Source organism: Cheilinus undulatus, linkage group 5 (genome assembly GCF_018320785.1).
Source record: "Cheilinus undulatus linkage group 5, ASM1832078v1, whole genome shotgun sequence".
NCBI classification, from domain to species: Eukaryota; Metazoa; Chordata; class Actinopteri; order Labriformes; family Labridae; genus Cheilinus; species Cheilinus undulatus.
In genome coordinates, this window is record NC_054869.1 from 53575640 (window position 1) to 53593829 (window position 18190).

General features: G+C 39.4%; 1 protein-coding gene across 3 annotated transcripts; it reads right to left on the minus strand.

The window, feature by feature from the left end:
- Nucleotides 1-2517: 2517 nt before the first annotated feature.
- Nucleotides 2518-15774, minus strand: LOC121510044 (outer dense fiber protein 2-like). 3 transcript variants are annotated; one of them, XM_041787929.1, is made up of 18 exons: nt 15695-15774; nt 15476-15588; nt 14199-14297; nt 13345-13490; nt 12832-12961; nt 12573-12704; nt 10987-11061; nt 8608-8679; nt 8363-8479; nt 8039-8236; nt 7836-7945; nt 7322-7457; nt 6887-6997; nt 6331-6594; nt 4189-4289; nt 3922-4084; nt 3088-3213; nt 2518-2949 (listed from the first exon to the last, which is right to left on the minus strand). In XM_041787929.1, exons 2-18 carry the CDS (start codon nt 15584-15586, stop codon nt 2803-2805), a joined length of 2238 nt encoding a protein of 745 aa, XP_041643863.1. In that variant the 5' UTR covers nt 15587-15588; nt 15695-15774; the 3' UTR covers nt 2518-2802. The 3 variants fall into 3 exon arrangements, with proteins under 3 accessions (XP_041643863.1, XP_041643864.1, XP_041643865.1); XM_041787930.1 differs by having other exon boundaries at nt 14199-14294; nt 15476-15753; XM_041787931.1 differs by having other exon boundaries at nt 2518-2975; nt 15476-15753.
- Between the last annotated feature and the right edge of the window lie 2416 nt (nt 15775-18190).

The following is an 18190-nucleotide window of genomic DNA, read 5'->3' on the forward strand; positions in this document are numbered from 1 at the left end:
GGGACAATGATTTAAGTGAAAACTGGAAAATGGGTGGGCTGTGGCTCCCTTTGCACATTATGAATTTGTGTGAAAAGTTGACAGTATAGTTGATGAAATTATAGAGTCCTATAGGTTGTTAACAATCATGTGATCCTGAATGTCTGTTGGGGGTCAGGAAGTGGTGACAGCCATTAGAAATGAATAGGAAAAGTTTGAACTTCACATCTCTAAACAGACCTGAACACTGCAGTTATCATCAGAACATTTCTACAGTCGCTGAGTACGATCCCTACACTTTACAGAAACAGGGATTTTTACCACAGTTTTACTGATTTATTTGGCATAAAGGAGTTTAATACCACTGTTTACTTAGTCTTGCAGACCTCTTTGAGACGTCTCGTTAGATGAACAGAGACCAGAGTCAGGAGGAGTCTAGTCCTGAGCTAAGAGGCTAGCTGAGCTCCTTAAACATCTAAAAATCCTCATTTAGTCTCCAACAGTCTTTAATGTAAACGCTGATGTTCTATCAACAGAATAAACCTTGTGGGCTGAGAGAGCATGAACGAGTCTGTTCTACTAAACGGCTCTTTAATGTGAGCCACTGTAGCTAGCTCCCGTTTGAGTGCCAGTTTCCTTTCCTCCATCCTTTGTCCTTATTTAATCCTCATTTAAAAAGACAAACTGGTACTAAACGAAGAGCAACCAGCTCTACTGAGCTGGATCTCTAACAAGAGATGGATTTCCCGTCACAGCGAGAGAGACTGGACAGACATCAGCTGAGGAAACACGGGTAAGATCAGAGTTTAATGAGCTAGACCAGGACAGAACTGGACTGGACCAAACCAGACTTCTCTGTGAAAATGGACCACCCAGCTCATCCAGACATTAGAAAGATCCTTTTTAATTCCTTCCTGCTGTTGTTTCTCCATGTTTTTAAACTTTTTATTTTTGCCTGAATATGTCACTACTTCCAGGACACAAAGGTAGCTAAAGAATACAGAATGTTTTCATTTTTGGCAGCTCTAAACACGGCCTTTTGTAGAGTTTCTCCATGTAGAAATCACTTCCTGCAGTTCTCTGCTGCTGTGACGTCATCTGCAAAGAACCTGTTGAAATTCGTTCCACTAAATTTTAAGTTTCATAGAATGCCTGTTTTTTTATTGATTTAATAATATTTAATTTTACATCTTAGGAAAGGTGGGAGATGAGAATTTTGATTTGTAGGGATATAATAAAGTGCAGTGAGCATAAATGTACCTCTCTGGGTCAGCTGGCTTCTCATTGACAATCCTAGAACCAAAGACAGTTCAACACTTAATGACATCATTCTTACTTCTATTATCATAACAAGAACATTTAGAGTCCAATATATCAGTTTTATTTGCCACTCTTTGCACATTACATTTTAAGAAGTCTGTTTTCATATGCTTGGTGATTTAGAATTGTCCCGTAGACCAGGGGTTCTCAACCTTTTCAGCCTGAGACCCCCAAAATAAGAGAGGGACCCAACTGCATTCAAGATGGCTGACATGGGTGTTGCTATACATCCAGTCCATGCCAGAAGTCCCAAGCAGAAGTTTCTTCTTCATGTTGGACTCAGCTGCCAGTGTTTGTAGTCTTTTTGGTGCCTAAGCGTAACCCTTGGTGCTGGATCTCAGATATATCACCTTCCCCACTGCCTTACCCTGAGCCTAACCACTCGGGTTTTAATGCCTAAGCCTAACCTTAGACGTACGGACTTCCAGTTGAAACTTCTGGTATGGATTGGATGTATGTCGGCCATCTTGTCTGCATCAAGGTACTCTTGCAAAATAAAGGTACCAGAGACCGGGGACCCTCACTGTACCTGAAGGTGGTTGAAGACAGCCATGCACATTCAAGAATAGTCGTGTGCAGACAAGGCCGTCCATTATAAAGTTAAGCTTTGAAAACCATATATTATATTTAACCTGAAAAAATGACCACTCTTATCAAAGAAATAAATATTGTTTAAATCATTTGTGTAGTAAACAGCATTCTTAAAAATGTAAATCTCTTTTGTCAAAAAAAGAATTAAAATGAATTAAAAATTGCTAAAATGGGTTAATAATGGCCAAAAAGTTGGAACGTGTGGTGAAGTTGGATTTTAAAAGTAGCAGACATTGGTTAGAGGTGGCAAAAATTAGATAAAAATGGCAAAAAATGGCAAAAATGGGTATAAATAGTGGTTAAAAGGAGTTAAAAGTGTCTGAAATGGCTTTAAATTGGCAAAAATGGTGGAAATTAGGTGAAATAGGATGAAAAATTGATGTAAACTGGCAAAAAAGGGTTAAGTGAGGAAGAAAAAATAGGCAGATATTGTCAGAAATTGGTCAAACTGGCAAAAATGGGCATTTCAGATAGTGAAATGTGGTTAAAATGGGACAAATTGGGTGTAGAAACTGGTAAAAATGGGGTTAATAGTGGCAATAATGGGTCAACAGTGGCAACATTAGGCTTATGTGGCAAGAATTGGCTTAGAAGTGGCAAAAACGCAGAAAACAGTGGTGGAAAGAGTTTAAAATGGACAAAAATGGGTGTTTAATGGTAAGAATGTGTTTGAATTGGTGGGGAAAATGATGAAAAGGGGTTAAATTTGGCAAAAATTTGTGTAAAGTGGCAACAGTGTAATTTGAAAAATATTCTTAGTTTTTCATGGAATCTGGGGACCCCCTCTCAGTGTCTCAAGACACCTAAGGGGGTCCCAACCCCAAGGTTGAGAACCACTGCCATAGAGGACTGGATGTTTGCAGGCAGATGAAAATGCCTTGGGAATGAATGGATGTTGGTCACGCTGGAGGGTCAGCTGCTGAATAAAGGATCTCCAAACACGTTTCCATACGAGGTTTTAAGTAACTGGACGTAGTTCTTCAGAGTGCGGTTAGTAGAGTTGGACAGCTCTAGTTGTTCCTTCAAGTTCTGCAGCTGAATGTTAAAACGGCGCTCCATCTGAGAAAAATAAAAACACAGAAACTCTGCTCCTGTTAACAGAAATTTGACTTCCATGCCTGCCTACAGTTTGCAGTGATTCTTGCATGAGAGCTAACAGTTTAATTTCACATATAAACCAGCGACACCATGCCGTACCTCCTCCTTGCTCTTCTGCAGCTGACTCTGCTCTGTTTTGGCGAGGTTCAGCTGGCTCTGCAGGTCCAACGCTTTCGCCTGAGACGCTTTCTCTTTTGCCAAAACCCTCTGCATGCTCTTATCCACCTGCAGGCCAGAAAATCTGCTCAGGATGTGACAAACATCTTTTTAAAGGTGGTATAAGAGATTAATGGATGAGTATGGGACCGTAGAGACCAGGACTGTCATGGTAACAGAAGGATAAACTTCAATATGGTTCTTGCAAATTCCTGCAAACTGTTTAAACATACTGAAACACTGCCAGTGTTTTTGTGGAGTTAAGACAAAGTGGAGGAGTTTGTCTGCAACTTTTGAAGGATCTTTCCTCTCTTGCATGTCTGTCTTATTATATAGAAGTAGTTTTTTTTTTAATCTTTGGTATTTTTCATTTCTAAGGACCATAATAAAGTTATAAACCCTGGTATGATGACAGACGTGTTATACTGTTTGTGTCGTTGGACTTAGGGTCATTCCTCCCTTGTAAATTGTCTTAAATATGTAAACGAGGTGGCTTTCTCACTAACACTGGCACAGACAGGCTCAGATCAAGAATCAGATTATAATACTGTCTCTAAATTACACTAAATGCAGAATTTGGTAGCATGTTTTTTACATCTTGTTCTTATTTTTAACTGCATGCTTTCATGCACTTTCATAATAATCATAGTGCCAGTTGTCAGCTTTGAAGAGGAGTGTATTAATCCAATAACAGAGGCACACTGAGTCCAGTGTTTCTGCCCTGAGGAGAAGTTATCGAGTGATTTGGAGAAAAGAGTTGCCTGTTTTTTGTCAGACCTGTCTCTGGACGTCGTCCAGCGTTTGCTGCAGCTGTCGGGACACGACGCCGCACTCGAGCGTCCTCTCCTCCAGCTGCTGCTGAAGGCTGCGGGTGCCGTCTTCCTTTAAGGTGAGGGAGAGAGTCATCTCTTTGTTTTCTACCCTCAGGTCCTCCAGACGTCTACAACACAGCGCAGACATCAGCTGCAGTGAGGAGGCTTATGTTTGTTATTGCACTGATTATTTACTCTTCATTTCTTCATACTAGCATTTTTAGGCGTGTACCTCTCTAAGTTGTGGAGTTTCTCTTTGAGGACGTTGTTCTCCTCCTGCAGTAGCACGTTCTTTTGCTGAAACGTCACCAGAGAATCGCCCTGCTGCTCCACCTGAGGAGGGAGGATCATATCAACACGTCAGCCCACTAGAAAGGATCCTACATGGGACATCTTTGTGAAATATGAGGTTTCTTTATGCTCTACAGATACAAACAGAGCATTTTGACTTTACCATGCATTCATTCTGTACTCCTGCATATTTCCTAACATGACATGTTAGATAGACTGTTCCACTTATCCATGGCATGGGTTATACTTTACATTTATCTGGGCAACACCCCATGTGTGAAAATGACGGGCAGGATCTTTTAAAAACCTGTTTGGCTGAAAGTTCTGTCACATTTATCATAGGACAATTAGAGCTTTAAATCACAGGACGTAGTCAGCGTGGAGTAGACTCCATAACCTGGTCTCAGTCAGCACCTGTTAGTAAATTAAAGTCTGAAGCCGTCAGGAGAAGCAAAAACATCTTTAACACCAGGAAAACCTTTCAGTTTGGCTGTTTACTTTTCTTCCGAGGTTTGCTGCACTTTTAAAATCCGATTTATGCCTTTGAAGATTTTTTAAGACCAAGACAAAGAAAAATATCACAATTTTGGAAAGATAGGAAGAAATTTACTTCAATTTTTTTTTACATTTTCATGGGAATTTGGGAAATTTTGGGGCTTTTTAAATTTCATGGAAATTTGAGGAATGCATTTATACATTTTTGATGATTCATTGTAAATTGTGGGCGGTGGTGTGTGGAGGCCATTTGGAAATTAAAGACTATTTATAGAAACTTCTGGGAAGTTTTTTGCACGTTTCTGACATTTTCGTGGAATTTTGGGGAATGTAGAGTAAATTTGATTACCTGACCGGCCAGGTGTGTGAAACACATCCATCTGGGAAAGCTTCAACAGGAAATTTGAGAAAAGGCAGAGGCTTTGAAAAAAACTAGGAGTGTGATTGGATGAACGTTCTGTCTGTCACATCTCTACGGGCCAATAGGAGCAACAAAACACATGACGTAGCAGCTATCAAGCCACGCATACGCAGCTACCGAGGAATAACGCGAAACATGGCAACTATAGACATGTAAGCACTCGGCTTTGTTGTTTTTGAAAAGAAAACAACTCACTGCTGTTCTTTGTTCTTCTTTTAACGAAGAATTGTCATCAAGTTCTGATAAAAGTGGCGCTTTAGCAGCATCCACACTAATCTCTTCCTCCATAACTGCACCAGCTCGTGTGGCTGCTTGTTTACGTCACGACTCTGCCACGCCTTAAAGTACTGCCCCTCTTTGCTGATTGGTCCTGTCACTTTCTAACCGGGCCCAAACGGTTCAGACTGGAGCTTAACAAGATGGATTTGCCAGTGAAAAACAAGGAAATAGGCGTATCCAACTGCTTTGCAAGGTTATAAATTTGAGTGAATTTTCTAAGAGTCTGAGGAGGAATTTGCTCGTAACTTTTCAGCAATTTCTTCAAATATTTGGGGGACTTTTTATTGGAATGTTATGTTTTATAATAAAGTTTCACTCAACCATCTGGGGAATGTTTGAGGAAATTTTGGAGTAGTTTTTGGGATGCATTAAGATGTGTTCAGAGAAATTTTAGGGAATTTCTTTAAAATTCTGGGGAACTTGTGTGGCTTTTGCCAAAGAAAATTTCTAAGAAACTCCTGTCTGATGAAAAGATTGATGTTTTATTTCATCAGGTCCTATTTATCCAAAATGGGAGAAACTAAAAGTGTATTCCAAAGAAAAGCTCAGGTCTGAGGAGGTTTATGAGGATCTGTGAAAATCCTGTTTTGAATTTAAAAAAGCCCAGTTCTGATCAAACTGCTGCTAAAGCTGTGTCCATGATCATCTCTACACCTGCTGACAGTGTTTTACATGGTTGCTGAACCACACCTGTAGCTCCGCCTCTCTCTCCTCTAAGGATTCTGATTGGTCCGGCCATTCTCTGACTTGGAACAAGTCTATCAGCTTGAAGCTCTGAGAGAGGGGTCTACCTGATGACAGACATAAAATCTGGCCAATCCATTGGCTATCCAAGGTCACATGGTTCCTGGCAGTAAACATTTTAATACCACCTCTGAAGTTTGTTACCTTGTGTCTGATTTCAGACAGGGTCGTGCTGTGCTCCATGTTCCTCCTCTCCTTGGCCTCGGCCTCCTGCTGGGCGTCCCTCAGCTGCTGCTCGGTGCGCCTCAGTTTGTCGGGCAGCGTCTCGAGCTCTCTGAGGCGAGCCAGCAGCTCCCTCCTCAGCTGCTCCTTCTCCCTCTCCAGGCTCGCCTTCAGTTCCCGCGCCTCCTGCTTCGTCACCTCCAGCTTCAGACGACAGTCGTCCGACTCCAGACGAGCCTGCTGCACCTGCACGCAGATTTCTGAGGTTAAACTTTTTCATTCCTTCAACTTCAAGTTTTATTCTTCTGCTAGGAGCTTAACTGGTCATAAATGTGGACGTGTGTATCTAAAATGAATCATATCACATGCAACATCCATAATCCACAGAGCTGGGTGAGTAAAGCCACAATAAAAAAGCTAAAAATGCTAACATGGCTTAAAATGGGGTAAAGTTCTGTTAGCTTTAACATTTTTCCACAATAGATGTGTCAGAGTCTAACAAAAGCAAAGAACTGTGGAGGAATCTGATTAACAGCACCTTCTTCTTGTATTTCTCCAGCAGGTTCTCGTGTTTGCTGATCCCAGACTTCAGCTGACGAGCTTCAGACTGCAGACCTCCGAGCTTCTCCTCAGACCACCTCAGCTGATCCTAAATATGAGAATATTCTAGTCCAGATTCAGGGTCTAAATGATGACACCCTTTAGAACTACCAGGGTCTAAATGATGACACCCTTTAGAACTACCAGGGTCTAAATGATGACTCCCTTTAGAACTACCAGGGTCTAAATGATGACTCCCTTTAGAACTACCAGGGTCTAAATGATGACTCCCTTTAGAACTACCAGGGTCTAAATGATGACACCCTTTAGAACTACCAGGGTCTAAATGATGACTCCCTTTAGAACTACCAGGGTCTAAATGATGACTCCCTTTAGAACTACCAGGGTCAGATGCATGAGATGGATCTTATACCTTGAGTTTTTGGTTCTCCAGCTGATTGGAGGTGTTTTCAGCGCTAAGATGTTGGATCTGATCCCGGAGCTCTTCCCTCTCTATTCGACTCTTCTCCTCTGTTGAGTGATTTTTTGAGTCCAGCTCCGTTATTTGTCTGTAAAAGAAGCAGGCATGTAAAATGTGTTTTATTTTACAGTCTCATCACATCTCCTAGTTATTGAATCTACAGAATTTACAAAGAAGATGTCCAGAAATTGTTGAAATGTCATTGAATTAAATCATTTCAGGGGTTCTGATGATTGTCATTGCAGTATTTGTCACTCTGTTTTATTTATATGTGAATTCTTTTAATCTAAATGTTGGCTTTTTGGCTATTTGTGCTGTAAAATCAGAAGTCTTATTACCTTTAACCCCTTTAGACAGGATGCATTTTTGCATGTGCAGCGCTCATTTTCAATACTAAACCAGTTTAGCTCTGAATCACACAGCCTCATACTTTACATTATGATGATGTTTACAGACACACACTCACAGTCTGAGAGCAGATGCTTCCTCCTCTAGAAGACGTCTAGCGGCAGCTTCTTTTGAGTGTTGGAGGCACCAGTCACTGGACGTGGACAGCGCTTGAGCTAACTGGGTTTCCTTAAAAAACACATTATGGCACCAGTTATGGAGCTGATTTTATGTGAGATACAGCAGCATCAAACCTTAGGATCCACCACTCTTCACACCCACCTTCTCCTGCAGCTTGGTGGTGAGCTGCTTGGCGGTCTCCTCTGCTCCCTCGGCCTGTCTGGTCAGCAGGGCCAGCGCCTCTCGCTCCCTCTGCTCCTGCTCCTTCTTCTCCTCCTCTATCCGCTGCCTCACAGTCTTCAGCTCCTCCTGCAGAGTCTGCAGCTCCTCCTGCTGTTCCTCATGGGTCTGCTGCATCCTCTGCTCCACACAGACAATCAAACACCATTAGATGTATATTTTTAAATAAAGGGTCAGTATTCACTTAAGCTTAAAAACATGACTGAATATCAGATACTCTTACAGTTTTAGTACTCATTCACAAACCTGAATCTGAGCAGCCAGGCGGCTCTTTTCAGCTTCTGCTGAATTCAGCTCAGACTGCAGATGGTCCCGGGTCGACTGAAGGACTCTTGAAAGTTCCTCTGTGGTCTCCACTTTGTCCTGATGTGACAGAATTAAAAAGAAAGGGCTTTAAAAGGTGCAGACGACATTCCTGCATGTGAGATAGCAACCTTAATCTGTTAAGCTACAGAAGAATTCAAGAAGTTTACATGAAGAGTGCTGCAAACCTTTTCAAAGTCCAAATGCTCCGCAAGTGTGCACGCCTCCTTCTCTTTGTTGGTCAGTTTGGATAAAAGTCGCTGGAAGAAGAGGAAGAAAAGCTCAGCACATGTCAGCTGGCTGGTAAATCAGTGTTCATGTTGGAAATATGTTATGGAATTTGTGTGATTTCTTTGTAATGTTTCCTTTCCTCTCCCGCTGACTTTCAACGCGATTTATTACAATGTTAAAACATCGCTCTCCAAAACCTAAGCCATACCCAACCCTACCGTGTACCCGTGATAACTCATGGATCAGCCCTGACCTCAGAGTTTGGGTAAAGTGAAGTTTGTTCTCACATTTAAAGACATTTCTGAAGGAAAACATGAGGGTTCTGCAGCGATGAAAACACACAGTGAATTTTTATTTCTGAAGTTCATACAAAAAGATGCAATATTGTGCATCGCGTTCTGCAGGCGGTGTTGTCTTTGTGTGTCCTGTTCAGACTGCAGCGTTTACAAAAGACATGACGAAGAAGAGGAAGAGAGAAAAAAGTGGAGCAGTATGACGTCCTTCCTTTTATTGTGTGAGAGAGGCGAGGCCTCTCATGTTTAATATAAACCTCTTATGTCATTTTTATACCGATTTAATGCAGTAGATGCTTCAGATGTTTTTCTGTACTCTTTTAATTTTGGATCATAATGCACCAACATAAACCCTCCTCTCAGATCAGCTGTTGGAGTCTAACCACTGACTGTCGAGTGAAACATTACCAAACGTAAAATTTGTCATGTAAGAAATATTCAGCTAAATAATACTGATCTATGATCAGACACAGGAAAAGAGAAGCTGAAGGAGGAAGAGCAGAAGCACTGTTTGCATTAAGAGGCCAGCGGTGAACACATGTACATTTGGATTATAGAGTTTAAATAAATGAGTAAAATAAAGCCAATTTTTACACACAAGCTGAAATTACCTGTGGACCTCTGTGTGATGAAATATGGTTGGTTATTTACCCTGTTTTTTTTCAGAGTATTGCATACATACATACAGATGTCTGTATTCGCTGCTGACCACAGAACACAGTCCTAACCAGACTGATCTATTTCTTTTTTTTAAGATTTATTTTTGGCCTTTTTGCCTTTATTTTGATAGGATAGGATAGATCCTAGTGATAGGATAGTGGATAGAGTCGGAAACAGGGGAGAGAGCGGGGAAATGCAGGAAATAGTGCCACGGGCCGGATTCGAACCCGGGTCGCCTGCGTACATGGCATGCGCCTTAACCACTCGACTACAGGTGCGCCAGACTGATCTCTTTCTAATGCAACAAAACCTCAATACTCCTCTTTTTTTGTCTTTTTTCTCTTTTTTAGAACAGCGATTTGTGAAACCAAAATGGAAAGAAAAAATAAAAAAATAAAAAAATAAATTTTAAAAAAGAAAGTGTTCAGAATTCAGTACTTTCCAGGGAAATATTCTGGCAGTTTTAAGACACTGCTGTTCAGTCAGAGCAGGATTAATGTTATTTTCTATCTCCATTGGTAGGTATAATCTGTGTTTTTTGTCAATCAGATGTGTTCCTAATATTTTTCTGTCTTTTCCATGAAGGAGACTCATTTTGCGCACATCTTTGTGAATTCATCCATTCCTAAGTTAAGTGAATGGGTAATTTTTTCCCATTTGATATATTTCACTTACTGTATCTGCCCGCTGGCTTCTTGTGGGAGGTTCAGGGTGCGTCTATTGTCTTGTAATATTTTTCTTAGCTGCTGTTACCATTATTCTAAATGAATGTTTATTGAAATGTCCCACTAGGAAATCATCTTTTCCTAAAATAAATGTTTTGAAGTGATTGGGTATCTTTGTGTTCAATATTTCCTCCATTATTTTATGTATATCAAACCAAAACGTTTTTAACCCAGAACACTTCTGGAACATTTGGCAGTGGTTTGCCTCTTGATCCCTGAACAACGGCATCATTTGACGATTTCTCCTGTATGATGAGTTTTTAACTGTCAGTCCTGCCATAACCCTGGAATTTTTACTCTGCAAATTAATAAATTAATCTTATTGAGATTAATAGATTAAAAACACAGATCTCCTGCACCATTACTACAAATTACCAGAGGTCCCTGGGTAATACTAATCCTGTGCAAGTGGGGCTTTTGTCATTAAATTCTAATGCTGTTTAGTTTTAGTCATATTTTAGTCTTTTAACCTTTATAGTCTAGTTTTAGTCGAGGAAAACATTTTTGTTCAAAACATTTATTTTCATTGAAATGCTTCATTAGCTATTCTGTAAATTCATATAAATGTAAAAAAATGTATTTTTGACAGCCAGGGTGAAAATGCATCTTTTCAGCAGCAGAGCCGAGGGTAGAATATGAACAGGTAATTAATACTCACGATGTTCTCTGCTTCACTGTCGGCCAGTCTCTTCTTTATGGCGTCTTTCTGCTCCAACCAAATCAAAGATTCTCTCTGTGGACAAAACAGAATAAAGGCCAGAAGGCCAGACCGTCAAAATGCTTTTGATACTTCAAAACTTTGCACTGCTGCATGTTTTAAATAGGTTTAAACTCCTATTTTAATATTCAGTAATACTGAAGGGTACTAACTATGAAATCTGCTGTTCTGCCATCTTTAATGACCCGTGTTCTCTACCTTCAGTGTTGAATCACATTTTTACCATACACACAAAATAAATCAGTTCATCTTTCATGTCTTATTCCATTCATTTCCATCTTCATTCGTACTTCCACACAGATATGGAAGAATCAGGACATGGTCAAATCAATGTCTGAGTACTAGATGGAGTCTGAAGCTCAGTTCAGACCAAAGATTAGTGATGAAACAAGCTAAAACTTGCTGTGAAAGGCTGCTCTGCAAAGCTCTGACAGTTCACACCGCTGCAACTGGGAGGAAATTTGATTTTCATAGCAGAGACCCTCACAGTCAGTCTGAAGGGATTTAATTTCACTGCACAGAAACACAAAAAAATTCTCTGCAAGCTCAGCTCAGATGTAAACCATTTCTGAAATTCACAGTATATTATCTCATGAAATATTCTACTTTGAATAAATATTTTCAGGAAATTAGCTTTTCAAAGCTAAATCTCCATTTCACATTTATCTGCTTGTTCAATGTCCAAAAACAAGCTGTTGCTGACAAACTTAAGTTCAGATGACACCGTCAGCTGCTGCTACTGCTCAGTTCAGACCGCTGTGACTGTCCTCTCTGTGTCATCAATCTTTGGTCTGGACTGAGCTTTGGAGTCTCTGTACGGGACATTTGGACAATGTGCAGAAGCCTGTCTGCAGGTTTTTGATCAATAAGACTTTATCCATCTGGTGTGTCAGGTTAGATAAAGTCACACATCCATCTGGGAAAGCTGCAATAGGAAACGTTTGAGAAAAGGCAGAGGATTTGAAAAAAACTCAGAGTGTGATTGGATGAACGTTCTGTCTGTCACATCTCTACGGGCCAATCAGAGCAACAAAACATGTGACGTAGCTGCTATTGAGCTCCGCGTGCGCAGCTAGAGAAGAATAACGCGACAACATGGCAACTATAGACATGTCAGTACTCGACTTTTGTCGTTTTTGAAAAGAAAAAAACTCACTGCTGTTCTTTGTTCTTCTTTTCATGAAGACATGTCGTCAAGTTCTGATAAAACTGGCGCTTTAGCAGCATCCACGCTAATCTCTTCCTTCATAACTGCACCAGCTCCTGCTGCTGTTTGTTTACGTCACGAATAACGACTCTGCCTGAAAGTACTGCCCCTTGTTACTGATTGGTCCTGCCACTGTCTAACCGGGCCCAAACAATTTAGATGGGAGCTTTGCAAGATGGATTCACCAGTGAGAAACAAGGAAACGGGCGTATCCATCTGCTGTGCAAGGTTAGACTTTATCCTTACTGGAATCAGAGTTTGAAACTCTGGCGTTGTGACACCATACTCATAAAAAATTTAAAACCTGCTCTTCATTTACCTCAAACTCAGTCCACTTCAGGAGGAGCCCTCGCAGGCTGTGATTGGTGCTGTCAAATATTGCGATCTTCTCTAACAAAAGCTGCCGCTGTTGCCTCAGGGACGCTGTGTTCAGCTTCGTTAGGCGCTTATCCTGAAGAATAACAACAAAACCATTACCATGTAGATAAACTTTGCTCTTACACCTTAACTAACCCATTTATATTTCACCCTTCAGACAAAAATGAGAGTAAAACTTGACTATATGGTACTGTTCTTACCCTCACAAGGCTGTCTATAGTTTCCTTCAGGGCTGCCAGCTGATTGGCTACTGCTACACCATCAATTTCAGCCTCTACGAGCGTCCTCAGGAGAACGGCGGACTCTCTGGTCGGTCCTCTGACGTCAGAGCTGAAGACAAGAGGAGAAATACTGAACCAAAATACAAATCTGCTCACAGATGTGAGCATGAAATATACTAAGCTTCGGGAGTTGAAAAAACATGTTCTCCCCTCTCGATCTTTCAGAGTTTTATGGCTTTATTATTGAGGAACAGAACAGCTGGTAGAGGGAAATAAGGGGAGAGGCTTAAGGACGATGAGGGGAAAGAGTCAAGAGTCAAAACTGAACTCTGTCACATCATCTTCCATGACTTTGGAGCTGAACACAATGACAACAAATGTTTACACAGCTTCAAATAAAGGAAAATGTCTTTATTTTATTGTTGTTCATGAAAAATTAAGGCCAACTAAGTTTGATAAAGAACAGAGCAATGACCTTTAAGCAGCTCTTACTTATCTAATCGACGGATGCTTTCCTGCTCTTGGAGAAGGGTGCGGAGATTTTTGGACACTGCTGCCAACTCTTCCTCTTCTTCATCCTCGTCAGCATCGAACTGATGTCCATTTCCTCTTTCTGGCTGATGCTGTACTCTACTCTCCTGAGGGTCAGACAACAACAGAAATTTAAGTGAACTTACACGACAAAGTGACTGAATTTGGGTAAAAAAAAATTAAAAAGCCAGCTCAACATGTGAAAATATATAACCTGAGTTATGCAAATACCCTCAGAAAATCCTTGCACAGGTTAGTGGCTCCATAATATCATCTATCTGGGATAAAAAACACCAAGGTTGACATAGAGTTTCCTTTGTGTACCCTCTAAATTCAATTATCTTTTACCAGCTGGATGCATATTTCAAATTCCTCATGGAGTGGTTTATGGAGGACTTTAATCCCACCTAGCTTAGTAGTGAATTGACTCTCTTATGGCCTATTCGCACAGGATTAGTATTACCCAGGGACCTATGGTAACTTATAATAATGGTGCAGGATGGTCATTACTTTTGATTTAATGACAGTCCCGGTAGGGTCTACGTGGTCTATCCTCTGTGCTGCAGCACACTGCAGGAGCTGCTAACACCCAGCTATTACTTCACACCCATTGCTGTGACACACCCACATTTTTGTTAGGAGTCTAGTGCTGCATCACAGCCCTATTTTTGTTAGTCTCAGTCTAGTTTTAGTCAGTCACAGATCTTTTTTATTTATCTATGCATTGCAAAAACATTAAATAAAAACATGTTTGGAAAAAAAAACCCTCACAAAATAAGGGCACTATAAAGAGACTTAAACTTAGGTGAGCTCACATCTCTTCTGCAGGGCAGCCGTCCTGGGGGGATCCATGGCGCCCTGGTCTTTGGCTTCCCTTGATCTTTCTTCACTGGGGTATCTTTGGTCCTGTGCTGCTGAAGAGAAAAAGCATTACACCTTAAACACGAAGAAACTAAAACTAAAATATCAAAGTCCATCGCTATTTTGTCTAAAGATGTTCTTAATTTAAATTCATGTTGTATTGTTCTTTCATACTTCCATACCTGTGTTAAATTTGGCAGCTACTTTTAATTTTAGTCTTAGTCTTTGGATGAAACGTCTTTTAGTTTTAGTCCCATTTTAGTCTTTTCTACCCTTTTAAGTTTTAGTCTAGTTTTAGTTGACAAAAACTTTAAAATATTTAGTTTTAGTCCATAAGAGTCCTCACATTTTTGTCTTTTCTTTCAGTCCAAACATTTATTTTCTTGCCTAAATCTGGTACCAAATCATGGTAATGTGTTCTCTGCACTCTGCTAAATTGCTAAGTTGGAGATTTTTAATGTCCAATGAAAACTTAACTACATTTAGTCTAGTTTTAGACATCTTGAGGAACTAAACTAAGTTTATTTCAGTTTTAGTCATCACAGATCTATTTTTGTTAGTTTGAGTCTAGTTTTAGTCATCACAGATCTATTTTTGTTAGTCTTAGTCTAGTTTTAGTCATCACAGATCTATTTTTGTTAGTCTCAGTCTAGTTTTAGTCATCACAGATCTATTTTTGTTAGTTTGAGTCTAGTTTTAGTCATCACAGATCTATTTTTGTTAGTCTCAGTCTAGTTTTAGTCATCACAGATCTATTTTTGTTAGTCTCAGTCTAGTTTTAACATTTTTAGTCATAGTTTCAGTCAGTGAAATTAACACTGTTCCATACATTACTAACTGTGTGGAACTTTGGGGAAGAACATTTTAAAAATTACAAATCTTTCTTTTTTGCCTCTAAAGAAGGCGATCCGGCTCGTAAACAGAGCGGATTATCGAGAACCAAACAAACAAATCATTCATAAATCTACAGGCTCTCAAATTTTGTGAACATGTAGATTTGAGAATAGCCTTACTGATGTGCACAGCATACTGTAAGATGTTACCAGACGGATGGAGGATGCACAATAGTAATACTTTCTCCCCTCATATATTATGTTTTATTTATCGGCTGTTTTTCATTGGGAATGATGAATCAGCACACTTAAGATTAGCCTAAAATCAAGGCAAACCTAAGACCCACTGCTCTTCTATATAAAGTTCAGATATTACAGTGTACTCAAATATTATTAACCTTGTTTCTTCCCGGTGTGGTTCTGCTGGGACTCCTCCTCATGTGAACATGGACAGGTGTGGTCTCAGGTACGTGGACGTGGACCGGCGGTGGTGCTTCCTGGGTTTTCATCACTTTAAGGCATTAAAAAAACATCCAGAGATCCTTCAGGGTTATATTTTACTGCAACAGCGAAATTTAAACGCCATGTGGTCGATTAAACTCACACTGACTACATACCGAGACATAAAAACCAAGTTAGAGCGGACGTTTCCACATAAATCTCGACTTTAGTTCGTGTGGAGCTAACTGTTGTTGGGATTTACAAACGACTATCCTGATTGGCTGGTGTGGAATTATCCTGCTCCCTGATTGGTGGCTGAGAGTTTTCGCCAAGCGTTGCCCATAGTAACCAATGAAATTAACGGCAGGATTTTTATACCGTTTATACAGAACACAACTAGAAACTGTGATTGATAAACTTTTTTTTTACAAACTTTCTGTGTAAGAAATAACGAAACAAACCAACATAAAAAAGGACAGTTTTACTGAAACGGTAATGGCTGATGTTGTTCTGTGTCCAGTTTAAACTGCTTCCGACTTCCTGTTTATTCACGTTGCACTTCCGGGATGCATTCATGCGTTGTCTACATAATCGGAAAATTACGCTAATACAAAAAAGAGACACAATATGTAAAATTGGCCAAAAACCAAAAAAGGAACAGGAGCAAACTGGCAGAAAAAGGTGGTCCCACAGGAGACAAAAAATGTTCAAAGCTGTAAAAGGGTTCAGAGAAGCAAAAATGGGGTTAGAGTTGCAAAGGTGGCAGAAAAATGGGTGGGAAAATTGTGAAAAGCAGATAAAAAAAAAAAGGTAAAGGTATCACAAGTGTGCAAAAAGTGTGAGTGCCTCAGCACCAGCACAGAGAGAGAACCATTAAACATCACGTCCATTACTAGCTGTTGTATTTCACTTTATTATAGAGGTGGGACTTTACCTGAGAAACCTTGTGGGGATCAATATTTTCAACAAAGACAGTCTTTTACTGTTTTACACCACAGTAGCTACGAAGGCTGGGCAATTCATCTACAATTAGTTTAAACTTTAGAAAGTCCCGAGGAAATGTTCAAATTGCAGTAGTTGAAATATTTCTTTTTAATTTAATTTCATACTGTTTAATACTATTTTTTGCAGCAGGCAACCATTGAAGCAGGGGTGTTTTCTAGAATAGTTTACCAAAAAAACCCTTACTTTCCTTTGATTTTTTCTTTTAAAGAGGATGACATAAAATGATCATCCCCTTCAACACAACAATTGACTCTGCACCTGTAATATGTATCAAAATAATCACAGCTAGGTATTTTTCTCAGCTGTTCTGCCCTTATTTTAATAAAGTTAAACAAATGATTATTGCTGTGATTAAAAGGGGTAGGATTAAATCAGTTTTTTACTTCTTCTTACTCCTTTTCCAACGTGTAAACGTGAGACAAATGCAAGATATTGTCACGGTCTATCATTTTGTGTTTTTTCCAAAGCATGGGTGACTGTAGTTGTTATGGTGACAATCTCAGATTGTTTGTTTTTTACTTTTTACATTATTATATTATTATTTTTATTTTTATACATGTTCGAAAGAAATAAAATAGATAAAAATAAATAAAATAAACTGAAGATAAATACTGAAATGTAATTCATACTGATGTATGCATCATGTTATGTCATCCTATTATCTGCCTACAGGAAAGATCAGTTTATGATTTATCTAATATTGTGTTGGTTATGATAAAGACTGATTTATTGCTTGTGTTTGTCTGAATATATACAAGATTAGGAACTTACAAAAATAATCACTTTGAATTGCAAATGCAATACTAGAGAAAAAACTGAAATTTGGTTATGGTCACTTATTGTTCAGCTCTAGTAGATACTCTGTACTTAAATTAAACTTTAAATCAAATACTTTTACTTACACGTGGGCAGAGTTATATACCTGTACTTTTACTTTAGTTTTAATCAGAGAAACTGTTCTTTTACTGCAGAACAACAGTGTTGAAGTGTTTCCACCTCTGTAAATAAGAACAGCGGAGGGTTCATTCTCTAGATCAGCGATACTCAACCTGTGGCTCTTTTATGTCTTCATTTCAAATATTATTCACCCAGAAAACCCCCAAAAAAAGGGAAACTTTTTGCCCTTTTTCACCATTTTTGCCCCTTTTCACCCATTTAAGCTACCTTTTGTCATTACAAACCACTTTTTACTACTTTTTGCCCATTTTTGCCACTTCTTTCTGCCACTTTTCACCACCTTTTTTCAAATTTTTGCCCTTTTTTACCATTTGCCATTAAATACCAACTGTTTCCTTTTTTCCCCATTTTTGCCTCCTCTTTTTGCCACTATTATCCAATTTTTGCCATTTTTCACTTTTTTTTTCCTATTTCGCTCCTTTAAGAGCCCTTTTGCCATTAAATACCACTTGTTTCTTATTTTTTTGCCCATTTTTGCCACTTCCACTTCCACTTTTATTCCATTTTTGCCCCTTTTCACCATTTTTTGCCCATTTAAGCATCTTTTTGCCATTAAATACCACTTGTTTCCTATTTTTCGTCCAGTTCAATGACTTTTAATTAATTTTGTTGCCTTGTTTTTGCCACTTTTGGACCATTTCACTCATTTTTTTACTAACTTCTTACCCCTTGTTGCTACTTTCTGACTCCCTTTTTGCACCTTTTTGCAG